This window comes from Oncorhynchus masou, chromosome 21 (genome assembly GCF_036934945.1).
Source record: "Oncorhynchus masou masou isolate Uvic2021 chromosome 21, UVic_Omas_1.1, whole genome shotgun sequence".
Classification (NCBI taxonomy): Eukaryota; Metazoa; Chordata; class Actinopteri; order Salmoniformes; family Salmonidae; genus Oncorhynchus; species Oncorhynchus masou.
This window is the reverse complement of record NC_088232.1, coordinates 27,130,211-27,151,162: the sequence shown is the minus strand read 5'-3', so window position 1 is coordinate 27,151,162 and position 20,952 is coordinate 27,130,211. Positions and strand designations below refer to the sequence as shown.

At 44.5% G+C, this 20,952-nt stretch overlaps 1 protein-coding gene across 2 annotated transcripts in view; it reads right to left on the bottom strand.

Annotated features, from left to right (window-relative positions):
• The window catches only part of crim1 (cysteine rich transmembrane BMP regulator 1 (chordin-like)), a 123,910-nt gene that overhangs the window by 92,214 nt on the left and 10,744 nt on the right, over positions 1–20,952 (bottom strand). For both annotated transcript variants that reach the window (XM_064927935.1, XM_064927934.1), the window contains exon 2: positions 7,167–7,340. In XM_064927935.1, coding sequence (XP_064784007.1) covers positions 7,167–7,340 — 174 coding nt within the window. The remainder of the gene's footprint in view (positions 1–7,166; positions 7,341–20,952) is intronic.

Genomic DNA, 20,952 nt, shown 5'->3' with positions numbered 1-20,952 from the left:
ACCGGGCATACAGATCCAGTTAATCACAACCCACCTTCAGAGGTCATCAGACCTATCACAACACACCTTCAGAGGTCACCAGACCTATCACAGCACACCTTCAGAGGACATCAGACCTATCACAACACACCTTCAGAGGTCATCAGACCTATCACAACCCCCCGTCAAAGGTCATTAGACCTATCACAACCCACCTTCAGAGGTCATCAGACCTATCACAACCCACATTCAGAGGTCATCAGACCTATCACAACCCACCTTCAGAGGTCATCAGACCTATCACAACCCCCCGTCAAAGGTCATCAGACCTATCACAACCCACCTTCAGAGGTCATCAGACCTATCACAACCCACCTTCAGAGGTCATCAGACCTATCACAACCCACCTTCAGAGGTCATCAGACCTATCACAACCCACCGGGAGTGGAGATATACCACACAGATTATTTTTGATTTATCTGTTCAACGAACTCAGGACAGCTTGCATACTTTACATTCCTGACATATTATACATTTGTGCAGAGATACTTATATTTTTTTACATCAGTCAGATTGGTTATCTTTTACAAGGACTTAGCTGCTATTGTGTGCACCCGGAAGGCTTTGATCATATTCGAGACAGACTACATTGCATCGGATTGCGAAATCTTAGGTTAGCTGATGTGTTAAACACCTAACTATGACTTCTGAGATCAGGCAGGTAACTGTAATGTATGCCGCATAGAACGCAGACATTGTATATTCAAGCATCATGGTAATAGTACACTATACAGTCCATTCGGAAAGTATTCAGACCCATTCTCTTTTTCCACATTTTGTTACAGCCATAACCTAAATTAGACTATATATTTTTTCCCCTCATCAATCTACACACAATACCCCATAATGACATAGCAAAAATAGTTTTTTAGCATTTTTTGCAAACTTTGAATACTTTATTTACATAAGTATTCAAACCCTTTGCTATGAGACTCAAAAATAAGCTCAGGTCCATCCTGTTTCCATTGATCATCCTTGAAATGTTTCTACAACTTGATTGGAGTTCACCTGTGGTAAACTATATTGATTGGACATGATTTGGAAAGGCACACACCTGTCTATATAAAGTCCCACAGTTGACAGTGCATGTCAGAGCAAAAACCAAGCCATGAGGTCGAAGGAATTGTCCGTAGAGCTCCGAGACAGGATTGTGTCGAGGCACAGATCTGGGGAAAGGTAATAAAACATTTCTGAAGCATTAAAGGTTCCCAAGAACACAGTGGCCTCCATCATTTTTAAATATAAGAAGTTGGAAACCACCAAAACTCTTCTTAGAGCTGGCCACACAGCCAAACTGAGCAATCGGGGGAGAACGGCCTTGGTCAGGGAGGTGACCAAGAACCCGATGGTAACTCTGTGGAGATGGGAGAACCTTCCAGAAGGGCAACCATCTTTGCAGCTCTTCACCTATCAGGCATTTATGGTAGAGTGGCCAGACAGAAGCCACTCCTCAGTATAAGGCACGAGAGCCTGCTTGGAGTTTGCCAAAGGGCACCTAAAGGACTCTTAGACCATGAGAAACAAGATTCTCTGGTCTGATGAAACCAAGATTGAACTCTTTGGCCTGAATGCCAAGCATCACGTCTGGAAGAAACCTGGCACCATCCCTACGGTGAAGCATGGTGGTGACAGCATCATGCTGTGGGGATGTTTTCAGCAGCAGGGACTGGGAGACCAGTCAGGATCGAGGGAAAGATGAACGGAGCAAAGTACAGAGAGATCCTTGATGAAAACCTGCTCCAGAGCACTTAGCACCTCAGACTGGGGCAAAGGTTCACCTTCCAACAGGACAACAATTCTAAGCACACAGCCAAGACAACGCAGGAGTGGCTTCAGGACAAGTCTCTGAATGTCCTTGAGTGGCCCAGCCAGGGCCCGGACTTGAACCCGATCTAACATCTACGGAGAGGCCTGAAAATAGCTGTGCAGCCAACCTGACAGAGCTTGAGAGGATATGCAGAGAAGAACAGGAGAACATCCCCAAATACAGGTGTGCCAAGCTTGTAGCCTCACATCCAAGAAGACTTGAGGCTGTAATAGCTGCCAACGCTGCTTCAAAAAAAGACTGAGTAAAGGGGCCGAATACTTCTGTAAATGTGATATTTCCATGGGTTTTAAAATACATTTGCAAAAATGTTTAAAAAAACAACGTTTTTTTGCTTTGTCATTATGGGGTATTGTTTGTAGATTGAAAAGGGAAAAAACACTATTTTAAAATAAGGCTGAAACTAAACAAAATATGGAAAAAGTCAAGAGGTCTGAGTACTTTCCGAATGCACTGTATATACAAAAGTATGTGGACATCCCTGAACATGTGTGGATTCGGCTATTTCAGCCACAACTGATTGAAGACAGGTATATAAATTGAGCACACAGCCATGCAATCTTCAAACACAAACAATAGCAGTAGAATGGCCTTACTGAAGAGCACAGTGACTTTCAACGTGGCACCGTCATAGGATACCACCATTCCAACAAGCCACTTCGTCAAATTTCGGTCCTGCTAGTGCTGCACCGGTCAACTGTAAGTGCTGTGGAAAGTAGTGGAAACGTCTAAAAGACACAATGGCTCAGCCGCGAAGTTGTAGGCCACACAACCTCACAGAACGGGACAGCTGAAGCACATAGCTTGTAAAAATCTTTTGTCTTCAGTTGCAACTGGGGCGGCAGGGAAGCCTAGTGGTTAGAGCATTGGACTAGTAACCGAAAGGTTGCAAGTTCAAATCCCAGAGCTGACAAGGTACAAAATGTGTCATTCTGCCCCTGAACAGGCAGTTAACCCACTGTTCCTGTCATTGAAAATAAGAATGTGTTCTTAACTGGCTTGCCTAGTAAAATAAAGGTAAAAAACACTCACTACCAAGTTACAAACTGCCTCTGGAAGCAATGTCAGCACAAGAACGGCTTGTCAGGAGCTTCATGAAATGGGTTTCCATGGCTGAGCAGCTGCACACAAGCCTAAGATAACCATGAGCAATGCCAAGCATCGGCCTGAGCGGAGTAAAACATGTTTTCTGGAGTGATGAATCACACTTTACCGTCAGTCAGATGGACGAATCAGAGTTTGGTGGATTCCAGGAGAACACTACCTGTCCCAATGCATAATGCCAACTGTAAAGTTTGGTGGAGGAGGATTAATGGTCTGGGGCTGTTTTCCATGGTTCGGGCTAGGCCCCTTAGTTCCAGTAAAGAGACATCTTAATGCTACTGCCTACAAAGACATTCTAGATGATTCTGTGCTTCCAACTTTGTGGCAACAGTTTGGGGAAAGCCCTTTCCTGTTTCAGCATGACAATGCCCCCGTGCACAAAGGGAGATCCATAGAGAAATGTTTTGTTGAGATCTGTGTGGAAGAACATGACTTGCCTGTACAGAGCCCTGGCCTCAACCCCATTGACCACCTTTGGGATGAATTGGAACGCCAACTGCGAGCCAGGCTTAATCACACAACATCAGTGCCCAACCTCACTAATGCTCTTGTGGCTAAATGGAAGCAAGTCCCCGCAGCAATGTTCCAACAACTAGTGGAAAGCCTTCCCAGAAGAGTGGAGGCTGTTATAGCAGCAAAGGGGGGACCAACTACATTGATTTTGGAATAAGATGTTTGACTAGCAGCTGTCCACATACAGTGGGGCAAAAAAGTATTTAGTCAGCCACCAATTGTGCAAGTTCTCACACTTATTTTCATCATAGGTACACTACAACTATGACAGACAAAATTAGAAAAAAATCCAGAAAATCACATTGTAGGATTTTTTATGAATTTATTTGTAAATTATGGTGGAAAATAAGTATTTGGTCACCTACAAACAAACAAGATTTCTGTCTCTCACAGACTTCTTCTTTAAGAGGCTCCTCTATCCTCCACTCGGTACCTGTATTAATGGCACCTGTTTGAACTTGTTATCAGTATAAAAGACACCTGTCCACAACCTCAAACAGTCACACTCCAAACTCCACTATGGCCAAGACCAAAGAGCTGTCAAAAGACACCAGAAACAAAATTGTAGACCTGCACCAGGCTGGGAAGACTGAATCTGCAATAGGGAAGCAGCTTGGTTTGACAAAATCAACTGTGGGAGTAATTATTAGGAAATGGAAGACATACAAGACCACTGACCCCGTGGGGTCAAAATGATCACAAGAACGGTGAGCAAAAATCCCAGAACCACACGGGGGGACCTAGTGAATGACCTGCAGAGAGCTGGGACCAAAGTAACAAAGCCTACCATCAGTAACACACTAGGACAAAGAATGCATAGTTGCATCCAAAGAACACCATACCTACTGTGAAGCATGGGGGTGGAAACATCATGCTTTGGGGATGTTTTTCTGCAAAGGGACCAGGACGACTGATCCATGTAAATGAAAGAATGAATGGGGCCATGTATCGTGAGATTTTGAGTGAAAACCTCCTTCCATCAGCAAGGGCATTGAAGATGAAACGTGGCTGGGTCTTTCAGCATGACAATGATCCCAAACACACCGCCCGGGCAAAGAAGGAGTGGCTTCGTAAGAAGCATTTCAAGGTCCTGGAGTGGCCTAGCCAGTCTCCAGATCTCAACCGCATAGAAAATCTTTGGAGGGAGTTGAAAGTCTGTGTTGCCCAGCAACAGCCCCAAAACATCACTGCTCTATAGGAGATCTGCATGGAGGAATGGGCCAAAATACCAGCAACAGTGTGTGAAAACCTTGTGAAGACTTACAGAAAACGTTTGACCTCTGTCATTGCCAGCAAAGGGTATATAACAAAGTATTGAGATAAACTTTTGTTATTGACCAAATACTTATTTTCCACCTTAATTTGCAAATAAATTCATTACAAATCCTACAATGTGATTTTCTGGATTTTTTCCTCATCTTGTCTGTCATAGTTGAAGTGTACCTATGATGAAAATTACAGGCCTCTCTCATCTTTTTAAGTGGGAGAACTTGCACAATTGGTGGCTGACTAAATACTTTTTTGCCCCACTGTACATTTGGTCATGTGGTGTGTAATTTTCAGAAAAAGAGGATATGGCATGATGAAATAGGAGCCTCATCTTTCTCACCCAAATGACACTGCCCTTCCCTATATAGTACACAACTTTTTTTTTACCAGAGCCCAATTGGCACTGGTCAAATGTAGTGCTCTATAAAGGGAACAGGGTGCCACTTGGGTCGCAAAAACGATGTCTGCCTTCATTGCACAAAAAATAAAACCAGGCTCATTGGTATGCTGAGAAATATCAGTAATAGCTGTGATGCTGTTGAGTATGATAATCCCAGTCTTTACTCATGGTAATCTCTCAGTCTGTGGTTACGGCAGAAAATAAAACAGTCTACACACACACACCATGGATCTCCTTGGCCAAGACAGAGAGCAAGACACACACATAGGCAGGACCCAGACCGCCAATGTTAAAAACACCATCCACCAGCCATAACAAATAACTGAACCAGCCAGACAGGACACAACAACTACACAAAGCCACAGTTAGTTACACAGTAAAGTCAGTGACAGATAACACCACAGCTAAACAGTGACAGGTTATATGACAGGCCGGCCTTAAAACAGAACACAGCACAACAACAGCTCATCCATGTACAAAAGTTATACTCCATAGATCTTCACGTGGAGAAGGAACCTGTACCTTTCAAAGGGAGAGCCACCACGGCACAGCAGCCGTAGACTGAAGGTACACCTGCCACAACAAAACAACAAGGGCCATCGTCCCCGTTGCTAGGACTGTTGGTTGCCATAACAAGCCTATATTTTGGTGCTTTAATTGGCCATCTGCTGCCAGAGAACTGTAAACACACCGGCAGACACAAAGATACAGCCTGGGTATCCATGGGGGACTGCAGTCCTAGTTCCGCTACATTTGCATTCTGATAGGCCTATTAGAATCCTGTGTTTATTTGTTTGTTTTTTTGAATATCACAGAAGAGAACCTGTCACAGAAACACATCCGACTAAACAAACAGGACACCTCACTCAAAAAAGAAAAGGCTGGAAAAAAAAGAAGCAGCAAAAGAGCAGATAAATATATGACAAAATTGTGTGGCGCCAGGGATTTCCGCGTTGTTATTCAAAGTGCAGTACTCTGTAAAATCATTTTAAATATGCTGGGGGAACAGAAAACGATGAATCTGAAAACAAAGCATGGGAACATTACAAAGAAAGAGTGGCATTTGTGGCATTTGCTCACTGCATAATGACTCAGTGACAGAAATTCAATCAGTTTGGAGGCTGCTTATACCACCCTCAAAAACGAAGCTGGGAATTGATCATTTAGCTTGATTTATGTCTGAGTATTTATGAATAACAACGAAGCACACAACAATTAGCTGAGTTAATTTCTGCTAATAATAAATCCTATAAGCCTGGCAGAGACATACGGGATCTATACATAATATCCAGAAAACCACTACACAAAAGGTGCTAAAAGGGTGCTTCAGCTGGCCCCACAGGAGAACCCTTTGAAGAAGGGTGCTACCTGGAACCAAAAAGGGTTCTACCTGGAACCAAAAAGGGTTGTCCTATGGGGACAACCGAAGAACCCTTTTGGAACCCTTTTTTCTATGAGTGTATGAAAACTGTACAGTACGAGTCCGATCACAATTCTAAGTACCCATTCACTTGGATCTATTCAAAGTCATAGCATCTAACAAAGTGTCCATCCAGGTGGAAGCTAACAGTAGACAACATGCATAAATAAGACCGCATGAAAAACACCTTGTGTACATGTGGCTTGATACCTAAGACATGACCATGCATGCCCTACTCTCCCCAGTCTTTTGAACAGCGTCATGCAAGCGAGAGAGAATGAGGTGTTGTGCCGAGATGTCTTCCCCTCTGGGAATAATGTTCCACCATTCATTTGAAGAGGTATCATCAGCAAAACAGCATTGATGATGGCTCACTGACACGTCACCATACCAAGTGTTTTCATTAATTTCTAGGCACATTTTAACATAACATATAGGCCAAGTAGCGACGTTCAATAGTGATTGCATATATTTCCACATGGGTGGCTCCAGCAAGAATTGAATCCATGGCACCATGCTTTACCAACTGAGCCATACAGGACCAAGAAGACCACCATTAATATTTCATTGTAAACATTCATTGATATGCATCATACCTTCAATCTTCCTCAGAGCGGCCTGGCATGCGTCCTGGCTGGGGAACTCAAAGGGGTTGTTGCAGGTCCGTATGCTGTCACACTCACACTTCCCATCAATGATGTTGCAGCCCGTGATCAGGTTCTCGTTGCACGGCTCAAATCCCAACAACTGGTCGTCGTCCCAGTTTTCATCTTATCAGGAAGAAAGGTACATTGAGGGCAATGTCAACGTAAGATTGCATCAAATCAAGGACATCAACTTTTTTGTTTTGTTATCTATGTTTGCCAGCATACCTCATACTGTACATAATCCATGATCAAGTAAACAATATAACATTTCATAAATGTTTCAATTCAAGATTTGTTTTCATAACAATCATAACTGAACATTGTTACCAGTACTCACACTATACCCCAAGAATGTATTGCAAATAAGAAACTATAAAGGTCATTTACTGTATTTTGTCAACTCCTCGGCTGAAATATTGATCATTATGGTGTGTGACATTGGGAACATCGCAAATGGCACCCTACCCTTACAGATGTAGGATCTTAATTTGATCACCATGTGGCAGGAGAACTTTCCTGCAATTGAAAAAATGTAAGACGTGTAGTGTTTTTGAGGTTTAAAAAGGCTTATGAAGTTTGTAATTTCCACTTTGAAATTTCAGACATTTTCCCTTATGAACAATTTATCAGCCCCCTTAATTAGAATACACGATAATTCATATTCCCTGTTTCTGCAGGATTATTTTCCTGCTGTATCAAACTGGCTCAAATGAAGATCCTACATCTGTATACAGTGCACTACATTTGACCAGAGACATAACGGCCCTGGTCAAAAAGTAGTGCACTATATACAGTACCAGTCAAAAGTTTGGACACACCTACTCATTCCAGGGCTTTTCTTTATTTTTACTTTTTTCTACATTGTAGAAAAATAGTGAAGACATCAAAACTATGAAATAACACATATGGAATCTTGTAGTAACCAAAAAAGTGTTAAACAAATCAAAATATATATTCTATTTGAGATTCTTCAAAATAGCCTTGATGACAGCTTTGCACACTCTTGGCATTCTCTCAACCAGCTTCACAAGGTAGTCACCTGGAATGCAATTGTTAAAAGTTCATTGTGGAATTTCTTTCCTTCTTAATGTGTTTGACCAAATCAGTTGTGTTGTGACAAGGTATGGGGTGGTATACAGAAGATAGCCCTATTTGGTAAAAGACCAAGTCCATATTATTGCAAGAACAGCTCAAATAAGCAAAGAGAAACGACAGTCCATCATTACTTTAAGACATAAAGGTCATTTCAAGAACTTTCAAAGTTTCTTCAAGTGCAGTCGCAAAAACCATCAAGCGCTATGATGAAACTGGCTCTCATGAGGACCACCACAGGAAAGAAAGACGCAGTGTTATGTACTTGAGTGAAGACCCAAAAGCGGTTTTAACAGAAAACAGAGTTCTTTAATGAAAAACAGGAATGGCATAAATCCTCTTCCAACGTTGACAATGGAACAAAAAGAACGTAGTATTGTGCAGGATGCACCTGCCAGGCAGACTCCGACAGGATAGGACAAGGTGGAAGCAAACGAGACGACAGCTTGCTTCTGGCATCAAAAACACAAACAAGAATCAGACACTGAAAGTAGCAGGAACAGAGAGAGAAATAGAGACCTAATCAGAGGGGGAAGAGAGAACAGGTGTGAAAGAGTGAATGAGCTAGTTAGGGGAGATGTAGAACAGCTGAAGAATGAGAGACAGAGAAGGTAACCTGAAAAGACCAGCAGAGAGAGACAGAGTGAAGAGAAAGGACAGGAACAGACATAACAAGACATGACAGTACCCCCCCACTCACCGAGCGCCTCCTGGCGCACTCGAGGAGGAAACCTGGCGGCAACGGAGGAAATCATCGATCAGCGAACGGTCCAGCACGTCCTGAGAGGGAACCCAACTCCTCTCCTCAGGACCGTACCCCTCCCAATCCACTAGGTACTGATGACCACGGCCCCGAGGGCGCATGTCCAAAATCTTACGAACCCTGTAGATGGGTGCGCCTCGACAAGGATGGGGGGGGGGAGGGACGAGCGGGGCGCGAAGAACGGGCTTAACACAGGAGACATGGAAGACCGGGTGAACGCGACGAAGATAGCGCGGGAGAAGAAGTCGCACTGCGACAGGATTAATGACCTGGGAAATACGGAACGGACCAATGAACCGCGGGGCCAACTTGCGAGAAGCTGTCTTAAGGGGAAGGTTCTGAGTGGAAAGCCATACTCTCTGACCGCAACAATATCTAGGACTCTTGGTCCTACGCTTATTAGCGGCCCTCACAGTCTGCGCCCTATTACGGCAAAGTGCCGACCTGACCCCCTTCCAGGTGCGCTCGCAACGCTGGACAAAAGCCTGAGCGGAGGGGACGCTGGACTCGGCGAGCTGAGATGAGAACAGCGGAGGCTGGTACCCGAGGCTACTCTGAAAAGGAGATAGACCGGTAGCAGACGAGGGAAGCGAGTTGTGGGCGTACTCTGCCCAGGGAGCTGTTCTGACCAAGACGCAGGGTTACGAAAAGAAAGACTGCGTAAAATGCGACCAACAGTCTGATTGGCCCGTTCGGCTTGACCGTTAGACTGGGGATGAAAGCCGGACGAGAGACTGACGGAAGCCCCAATCAAACGGCAAAACTCCCTCCAAAATTGAGACGTGAACTGCGGGCCTCTGTCGGAAACGACGTCAGACGGAAGGCCATGAATTCGGAAAACATTCTCGATAATGATCTGAGCCGTCTCCTTAGCAGAAGGGAGCTTAGCGAGAGGAATGAAATGAGCCGCCTTAGAGAATCTATCGACAACCGTAAGAATAACTGTCTTCCCCGCTGATGAAGGCAGTCCGGTGATAAAATCTAAAGCGATGTGAGACCACGGTCGAGAGGGAATGGGAAGCGGTCTGAGACGGCCGGCAGGAGGAGAGTTCCCAGATTTAGTCTGCGCGCAGACCGAACAAGTGGCGACAAATCGACGCGTCACGTTCCCGAGTGGGCCACCAGAAACGCTGGCGAATGGAAGCGAGCGTACCCCGAACGCCGGGGTGGCCGGCTAACTTGGCAGAGTGGGCCCACTGAAGAACGGCCGGACGAGTAGGAACGGGAACGAACAGAAGGTTCCTAGGACAAGCTCGCGGCGACGGAGTGTGAGCGAGTGCTTGCTTTACCTGCCTCTCAATTCCCCAGACAGTCAACCCGACAACACGCCCGTCAGGGAGAATCCCCTCGGGGTCGGTGGAGACCTCAGAAGAACTGAAGAGACGAGATAAAGCATCAGGCTTGGTGTTTTTTGAGCCCGGACGATAAGAAATAACAAACTCGAAACGAGCGAAAAACAGAGCCCAACGAGCCTGACGCGCATTAAGTCGTTTGGCTGAACGGATGTACTCAAGGTTCCTATGGTCAGTCCAAACGACAAAAGGAACGGTCGCCCCTCCAACCACTGTCGCCATTCGCCTAGGGCTAAGCGGATGGCGAGCAGTTCGCGATTACCAACATCATAGTTACGTTCTGACGGCGATAAGCGATGAGAGAAAAACGCGCAAGGATGGACCTTGCCGTCAGAGAGAGAGCGCTGAGAAAGAATGGCTCCCACGCCCACCTCTGACGCGTCAACCTCAACAACAAACTGACTAGAGATGTCAGGTGTAACAAGAATAGGTGCGGATGTAAAACGATTCTTAAGAAGATCAAAAGCTCCCTGGGCGGAAACGGACCACTTAAAGCACGTCTTAACAGAAGTAAGGGCTGTGAGGGAGCTGCCACCTGACCGAAATTACGGATGAAACGACGATAGAAATTAGCAAAGCCCAGAAAGCGCTGCAGCTCGACGCGTGACTTAGGAACGGGCCAATCAATGACAGCCTGGACCTTAGCGGGATCCATCTTAATGCCCTCAGCAGAAATAACGGAACCGAGAAAAGGGACAGAGGCGGCATGAAAAGTGCACTTCTCAGCCTTCACATAAAGACAGTTCTCCAAAAGGCGCTGGAGGACGCGTCGCACGTGCTGAACATGAATCGAGAGAGACGGTGAAAAAATCAGGATATCGTCCATGTAAACGAAAACAAAAATGTTCAGCATGTCTCTCAGGACGTCGTTAACTAGTGCCTGAAAGACAGCTGGAGCGTTAACGAGGCCGAAAGGAAGAACCCGGTATTCAAAGTGCCCTAACGGAGTGTTAAACGCCGTCTTCCACTCGTCCCCCTCCCTGATGCGCACGAGATGGTAGGCGTTACGAAGGTCCAATTTGGTGAAAAACCTGGCTCCCTGCAGGATCTCGAAGGCTGAAGACATAAGAGGAAGCGGATAACGATTCTTAACCGTTATGTCATTCAGCCCTCGATAATCCACGCATGGGCGCAGGGACCCGTCCTTCTTCTGAACAAAAAAAAACCCCGCTCCGGCGGGAGAGGAGGAGGAGACTACGACAAATAATCCTCGAGAGCCTTACGTTCGGGAGCCGACAGAGAGTATAATCTACCCCGGGGGGGAGTAGTTCCCGGAAGGAGATCAATACTACAGTCATACGACCGGTGTGGAGGGAGAGAAGTGGCCTTGGAACGACTGAACACCGTGCGCAGATCGTGATACTCCTCCGGCACCCCTGTCAAATCGCCAGGCTCCTCCTGTGAAGAAGAGACAGAGGAAACAGGAGGGATAGCAGACATTAAACAGGTCACATGACAAGAAACATTCCAGGATAGGATAGTATTACTAGACCAATTAATAGAAGGGTTATGGCGCACTAGCCAGGGATGACCCAAAACAACAGGTGTAAAAGGTGAACGAAAAATTAAAAAAGAAATGGTTTCGCTATGATTACCAGAGACAGTGAGGGTTAAAGGCAGCGTCTCACGCTGAATCTTGGGGAGAGAACTACCATCTAAAGCGAACAAGGCCGTGGGCTCCCTAACTGTCTGAGAGGAATGTCATGTTCCCGAGCCCAGGTCTCGTCCATAAAACAGCCCTCCGCCCCAGAGTCTATCAAGGCACTGCAGGAAGCAGATGAACCGGGCCAGCGGAGATGGACCGGAAAGGTAGTGCGTGATCCAGAAGGAGAGGCCTGAGTAGTTGCGCTCACCAGTAGCCCTCCTCTTACTGATGAGCTCTGGCTTTTACTGGACATGAGGTGACAAAATGACCAGCGGAGCCGCAGTAGAGACAGAGGCGATTGGCGATTCTCCGTTCCTTCTCCTTGGCCGAGATGCGGATACCCCCCAGCTGCATAGGCTCAGCATCCGAGGCGGCGGAGGGGGGTGGCAGTGATGCGGCAGGTGGCAGTGATGTGGAGAGGGGAGCAACGGAGAACGCGAGCTCCTTTCCACGAGCTCGGCGACGAAGATCAAACCGTCGCTCTATGCGAATAGCGAGAGCTATTAAGGAGTCCAGACTGGAAGGAACCTCCCGGGAGAGGATCTCATCCTTAACCTCGACGAGGAGACCCTCCAGAAAACGAGCGAGCAAAGCCGGCTCGTTCCAGTCACTTGAGGCAGCGAGAGTGCGAAACTCAATCGAATAATCCGTTATGGATCGATTCCCCTGACATAGGGAAGACAGGGCCCTGGAAGCCTCCTCCCCAAAAACAGAACGGTCAAAAACCCGTATCATCTCCTCCTTAAAGTCCTGATACTGGTTAATACACTCAGCCCTCGCCTCCCAGATTGCCGTGCCCCACTCACGCGCCCGTCCGGTAAGGAGAGAAATGACGTAGGCGATGCGGGCTGCGCTCCTGGAGTAAGTGTTGGGCTGGAGAGAGAACACCACATCACACTGAGTGAGGAATGAGCGGCACTCAGTGGGCTCCCCAGAGTAACACGGCGGGTTGTTGATCCTGGGCTCCGGAGACTCGGAAACCCTGGAAGTGGGCGGTGGATCGAGGTGGAGTTGGTGAACCTGTCTTGTGAGGTCGGAGACTTGGACGGCCAGGGTCTCAACGGCATGTCGAGCAGCAGACAATTCCTCCTCGTGTCTGCCTAGCATCGCTCCCTGGATCTCGACGGCGGAGTGAAAAGGGTCCGGAGCCGCTGGGTCCATTCTTGGTCTGATTCTTCTGTTATGTACTTGAGTGAAGACCCAAAAGCGGTTTTAACAGAAAACAGAGTTCTTTAATGAAAAACAGGAATGACATAAATCCTCTTCCAACGTTGACAATGGAACAAAAAGAACGTAGTATTGTGCAGGATGCACCTGCCAGGCAGACTCCGACAGGATAGGACAAGGTGGAAGCAAACGAGACGACAGCTTGCTTCTGGCATCAAAAACACAAACAAGAATCAGACACTGAAAGTAGCAGGAACAGAGAGAGAAATAGAGACCTAATCAGAGGGGGAAGAGAGAACAGGTGTGAAAGAGTGAATGAGCTAGTTAGGGGAGATGTAGAACAGCTGAAGAATGAGAGACAGAGAAGGTAACCTAAAAAGACCAGCAGAGAGAGACAGAGTGAAGAGAAAGGACAGGAACAGACATAACAAGACATGACACGCAGAGTTACCTCTACTGCAGAGGATAACTTCATTTGAGTTACCAGCCTCAGAAATTGCAGACCAAATAAATACTTCACAGAGTTCAAGTAACAAGACACATCTCAACATCAACTGTTCAGATGAGACTGCGTGAATCAGGCCTTCATGGTTGAATTGCTACAAAGAAACCACTACTAAAGAACACCAATAATAAGAATAGACTTGCTTGGGCCAAGAAACACGACCAATGGAATCTGTCCTTTGGTCTGATGGGTCCAAATTTGAGATTTTTGGTTCCAACCCCTGTGTCTTTGTGAGATGCCGAGTAGGTGAACAGATGATCTCCGCATGTGTGGTTCCCACCGTGAAGCATAGTAGAAGGAGGTATGATGGTGTTGGGGTGCTTTGCTGTTGACACTGTCAGTGATTTATTTAGAATTCAAGGCACACTTAACCAGCATGGCGTTTCACAGCATACTGCAGTGATATGCCATCCCATCTGGAATGCGCTTAGTGGGACTATCATTTGTTTTTCAACAGGACAATGACCCAACACACCTACAGGCAAAGGATGGTGTCACGCCCTGGCAATAGAGAGGCTTTTTATTCTCTATTTTGGTTAGGTCAGGGTGTGACTAGGGTGGGTGTTCTATGTTCTTTTTTCTATGTTTTTGTTCTATGCGTTTGGCCTGGTATGGTTCCCAATCAGAGGCAGCTGTCAATTGTTGTCTCTGATTGAGAACCATACTTAGGCAGCCTGTTTTCCCACTGTGGTTTGTGGGTAGTTGTTTTCTGTCTCTGTGTCTGCACCAGACAGAACTGTTTCGTTTTCGTTCTCTTGTTATTTTGTTTTGTGTTCAGTTCAAATAAATATTAACATGGACACTACCACGCTGAATTTTGGTCCGATCTTACTCTTCCTCAGATGACGAGGGATACCATTACAGGTGGCTACTTTGAAGAATCTAAAATCTAAAATATATTTAGATTTGTTTAACACTTTTTTGGTTATAACATGATGTGGTATTTCATAGTTTGACATCTTCACTATTATTCTATAATGTAAAAAATAGTACAAATAAATAGGTGTGTAGGTGTGTCCAACCTCTTGACTAGCTAGTACTGCCATTCAGGTGTACTGTTTGAGGCTAGCTAGCTCACCACATTATGAAGTTATATTTGCAGTGCAAACATGCAGTACATTTGAGAAAGGGCAGTGCTGTTTCTCCAGCTCCCTTCTTATTAGTGTGTGTGTGTGTGTGTGTGAGTGTGTGTGTGTGTGTGTGTGTGTGTGTGTGTGTGTGTGTGTGTGTGTGTGTGTGTGTGTGTGTGTGTGTGTGTGTGTGTGTGTGTGTGTGTGTGTGTGTGTGTGTGTGTGTTTGCTCGCACACTCGAGCATGTGTTGGCATACAGTATGTTTTGCACTTCCATCTTTGGGCATAAAAGTGACATTGAGAGTGTGTGTAGACATTTTTGAGTGTGTGTGTATACAGTCGTGGCCAAAGGTTTTGAGAGTGACACAAATATTAATTTTCACAAAGTCTGCTGCCTCAGTTTGTATGATGGCAATTTGCGTATACTCCAGAATGTTATGAAGAGTGATCAGATGAATTGCAATCATTTGCAAGTCCCTCTTTGCCATGCAAATTAACTGAATCGCCAAAAAACATTTCCACTGAATTTCAGCCATGCCACAAAAGGACCAGCTGACATCATGTCAGTGATTCTGTCATTAACACAGGTGAGAGAGTTAATGAGGACAAGGCTAGAGGTCACCTTGTCATGCTGATTGAGTTCGAATAACAAACTGGAAGCTTCAAAGGGAGGGTGGTTGTTGGAATCATTGTTCTTCCTCTGTCAAACATGGTTACCTGCAAGGAAACACGTGCCGTGATCATTGCTTTGCACAAAAAGGGTTTCACAGGCAAGGATATTGCTGCCAGTAAGATTGCACCTAAATCAACCATTTATTGGATCATCAAGAACTTCAAGGAGAGCGGTTCAATTGTTATGAAGAAGGCTTCAGGGCGCCCAAGAAAGTCCAGCAAGAGCTGGGACCGTCTCCTAAAGTTGACTCAGCTGCGGGATTGGGGCACCACCAGTACAGAGCTTGCTCAGGAATGGCAGCAGGCAGGTGTGAGTGCATCTGCACGCACAGTGAGACGAAGACTTTTGGAGGATGGCCTGGTGTCAAGAAGGGCAGCAAATAAGCCACTTCACTACAGGAAAAACATCAGGGACAGACTGATATTCTGTAAAAGGTACAGGGTTTGGTCTGCTGAGGACTGGGGTAACGTCATTTTCTCTGATGAATCCCCTTTCCGATTGTTTGGGGCATCCGGAAAAAAGCTTGTCCGGATAAGACCATTTGAGCACTACCATCAGTCCTGTGTCATGACAACAGTAAAGCATCCTGAGACCAGTCATGTGTGGGGTTGCTTCTCAACCAAGGGAGTGGGTTCACTCACAATTTTGCCTAAGAACACAGCCATGAATAAAGAATGGTACCATTACATCCTCCAAGAGCAACTTCTCCCAACCATCCAGGAACAGTTTGGTGACGAACAATGCCTTTTCCAGCATGATGGAGCACCTTGCCATAAGGCAAAAGTGATAACTAAGTGGCTCGGGGAACAAAACATCAATATTTTGGGTCCATGGCCAGAAGACTCCCCAGACCTTAATCCCATTGAGAACTTGTGGTCAATCCTCAAGAGGCGGGTGGACAAACAAAACCCCACAAATTCTGACAAACTCCAAGCATTGATTATGCAAGAATGGGCTGCCGTCAATCAGGATGTGGCCCAGAAGTTAATTGACAGCATACCAGGGTGGATTGCAGAGGTCTTGAATAAGAAGGGTCAACACAGCAAATATTGACTCTTTGCATCAACATCATGTAATTGTCAATAAAACACTAATGCAATGCTTGTAATTATACTTCAGTATTCCATAGTAACATCTGACAAAAATATCTAAAGACACTGAAGCAGTAAACATTTTCAAAATTAATATTTGTCATTCTCAAAACTTTTGGCCACGACTGTAGACAGACAGATACAGTAAAGTATGTGTATATTATTGTCAAAAAATATGTGTCGGCTTTGCTGTGCCTTGCTTGACAATGTGATGTGTAGGATGCCCACTTATCAAGTGCTTGTACAGCATGAGAACTTCAAGGTCACTGACTATAGTTATTGAAAAGAGCTCTGTGTTGTCTGTGAAATACATATGGTTCGAGGTCTGAGAACACAATGTACATGTGACTCCTCACTATCTAAACATCTAGCACTAAACATACAGCAGGACATACATTAATTCAATCATCACAACACAGCATGTGTACATAAAAGATTTGGCCATGAATGGCGAGAATCAAAGAAAAGATTTGGTGCTTTTGCCATATGTCTGTAATCATGATATACACTACTGTATTCTTTTTTAAATGGAAGATGTAGCATCGTAACTTCTCTCCCAAAAATTCTGTAATAATTCATAAGGGGCATTGCCTAGCTCAAACGTTCTTGGAAAAACTATTGACATCCGTGCATGATTTATGTGGAAATTTGAGTTATGAAGCATTGCACACATTCTGTATCTCAAATTTGAATTTGGCCTCATGAGAGTTGTAAAAGTTGGCTGAAACACCAAACCCAACACCAAAGCAAATGCTAAAAGGAAACTGTTGAAGTTACAGCCCCATAGCATCTGAAGTCTCTGTGATTTTGTATGAGGATAGCTCTGGTTCCCTGTGGTGGCACCTGATAGTTATTTTAGCAGGGGCCCCTGCCTGCATATAGGAGGAGGCAGCATTAGCTGGCACTGAAGGTACCTACACTGAACAAAAATATAAACTCAACATGCAACAATTTCAAAGATTGTACTGAGTTACAGTTCACATAAGGAAGTCAGTCAATTGAAATACATTCATTAGGCCCTAATCTATGGATTTCACATGACTGGGAATACAGATATACATATGTTGGTCACAGATACCTTAAAAAAATCATCTGAAAACCAGTCAGTATCTGGTGTGACTACCACTTGCCTCATGCAGCGCAACACATTTCCTTTGCATAGAGTTAATAAGGATGTTGATTGAGGACTGTGGAATGTTGTCCCACTCCTCTTCAATTGCTTTGTGAAGTTGCTGGATATTGGCGGGAACTGGAACACACTGTCGACACGTCGATCCAGTGCATCCCAAACATGCTCAATGGGTGACATGTCTGGTAAGTATATAGGCTATGTAAGAACTGGGACATTTTTAGGGCCGTGCATTATCATGCTGAAACGGCAACGGTTAAATGGCACGACAAGGGGCCTCACGGTCTCGTCACAGTATCTCTGTGCATTAAAATTGCAATCGATAAAATGCAATTGTGTTTGTTGTCCGTAGGTTATGCCTGCCCATACCATAACCCCACCGCCACCATTGGGCACTCTGTGCACAACATTGACATCAGCAAACCGCTTGCCCACAGGACACCATTCACGCTGTCTGCCAAAGGCCCACTACAGTTGAAACCGAGATTCATCCGTGAAGAATACACTTCTCCAGCGAGCCAGTGGCCATTGAAGCTGAGCATTTGCCCACTGAAGTCAATTACGACGCCAAACTGCAGTCAGGTCAAGACCTTGGTGAGGACGACGAGCACGCAGATGAGCTTCCCTGAGACGGTTTCATCTGTTGTACAAACCCACAGCTGTCCAGGTGGCTGGTCTCAGACGATCCCAACAGGTGAAGAAGCCGGATGTTGGAAGTGGATTATGGTAGAGAGGCAGCTTATGGCCGCTTATGTAACAGCTCTGGTGGACATTCCTGCAGCTAACATGCCAAATCCATGCTCCTTCAAAACTGTTGCATTGTGTTGTGTGACAAAACTGCACATTTAATTGTCCCCAGCACAACGTGCACATGTGTAATGATCATGCTGTTTAAAGATGCACTATGCAGAAATCCCTCTGTCATATTCTGGTTGCTAAAACTCAAATAGTTAGTCTAATTTTAGATTATGTGACAAAATAAGCGAGTATAATGTAGAGAATCATTGTACTATCTAAACCACTGTGAAATATATTTTCCATAACCAAAAATATTGTTGTTTCGGCTGCTTGAAGCTGGTGTACAAAACCGAAAGTAAAACATGTAAAAACAAAACTGAAGAACGAGAATCACACTTCTTAGACTTGCTTTCAAGTAGAATGATAGATCTATAACTCACATTTCTAGGTGAATTTGGTCGGGTCGCCCAAAAAGTTACATATTGGATAGATTATTGGATAGATTATTTTGCCAATGGAGAAATGCTCACTAACAGGGATGTAAACAAATTTGCTCAAAACGTTTTTATAGAAATAAGCTTGTTGTACATATGGCCAATTTCTGGGATGTTTTATTTCAGCTCATGAAACAACACTACATGTTGCGTTTATCTTTTGGTTCAGTGTTTTAATTACTCAAGAGGAAAGATAATTCAAACGCTTAAAGGCCCAATGCAGCCATTTTTATCTCAATTTCAAATCATTTCTGGGTAAAAAGTAAGTACCTTACTGTAATTGTTTTCAATTAAATTTGTAAAAAAAAGAAACACAAATAGCTTCTTAGCAATGAGCAATTTCTCAAGCAAAAGTTTTGTTATGACTGTCTGAGAGTGGTCTGAGGGGAAAACTAGCTCTTATTGGCAACGAGGTTAAGAACTCTGTTTCTACTTGGTCTATCAACTAAATTACCACCTGGTGATTTCTCCTGGTAGGCCAAAACTCCATCCCACCTTAACAGGCTAAAATTACAGGCGGTCTTTTCAAACAGCTCGTCCACTAAAAGGGCATTACCATAATTTTTACAATTTCCCAGTATTATTCCAACCTCATTGTGTGGAAATATATATAAAAAACAGGAAAATCACATTTTTGACTACACTGGGCAACACTTTTAAATGTACAGTATGTTGAGTAGGAGAGGGGAATTAAATAACTGTCTTTGTGAGACAAAATGATGCAACATTAAAGCAAAAATAAAAATGTTTTTTTTGCCTTTAGGAAAATAATATGTAATTTTCATGGATTTAGCTACAGAAGCTGCTGTGCTCTTCCTGTCTTGAGGCTTTGTGTGTGATTTGCTCGCTTAGGTTTCTAACCTAACTTTTATATCTTCTTTAGTCCTGCCAGACAACCCTAACCCTTTCATCTCTACTTCTGGCCCTAAACGATATCCACTATCCAGGCTTGGAAGTTATATGGCAGTCTGTCCCTTGAGGAGAGACTGCCAGTTGACGGCAGACCTGGGTTCAAATACTATTTGAAATTGTTCCAATACTTTTAGCATTTTCTCTAGTCTGCCTGGAGTGCCAGGTGGTTGCCATTTTGTGACTATTCTATTGGTTCCATTTATGCCAGGCAATCTCATTAAAGCCCAGATAAAGTATTTGAAATTATTTTTAATAGTATTTGAACCCACGTCTGTTCAAGGGACTTCAGGGACAAAGAGGAGGAACGTGATAAGGAGGAGGCAATGGTGGAAAAGGTACAAATTTCCGCTTGTCTTCACTCACTATAAACAATAATCTGTGTTCTCAACAAATTGAATCCAGCCTTCACTGGCCCTATTTGTGGGAGCATCAGAAAGACACTGGAGCACAAAATCCGCCTTGGCGGCAGTCACATCCATCTTTGGGCAAAGGTGTTAAAGGGTTGTCTCACCATTGAGTGTCAGGATCTTATTTGAGCTGGTGAGCATGTCATGGCCTGTGGCGTCACTCAATTAAGTGTCTTCATTTCTCTCTAAGTGTTATCGCACAGTGTTATTCCCAAAATCACATTATAGTGATTGGAAAGTGGAAACAATATTTTATTGCATTGAAATCTACTCATAAATCAGTCAAGTGAATGACTGGAGGGTGTAAGAGAAAATGAGGCATCTGGGATTGATTTAGGTTGGGTGGTTCATGTCCCCTCTGTGCCTACAGATATAGGATCTTAATTTGATCACCATGTTGCAGGAGAACTTTTCTGCAATGCAAGAAATTAAACGCTTGTAGTGTATTTGAGGTTTAAAAAGGCTTCTGAAGTTTGTAATTTCCACTTTGAAATGTCAGACTTAATGTTCCCTTACAAAAATGTCCATTAATTATAATCCACATAATAATTCACATTTCCTGTTGCTGCAGGATTATCAATCTGAGATGGTGGAGAATTTGAGAGTGGTTTAATTTCCACAGCCCCATCCCTCATCTTACCAAACAAAGTAGCAGGGTCAGGCTATTAAAATGACAGATTGTGTCTTTGAGTTTTA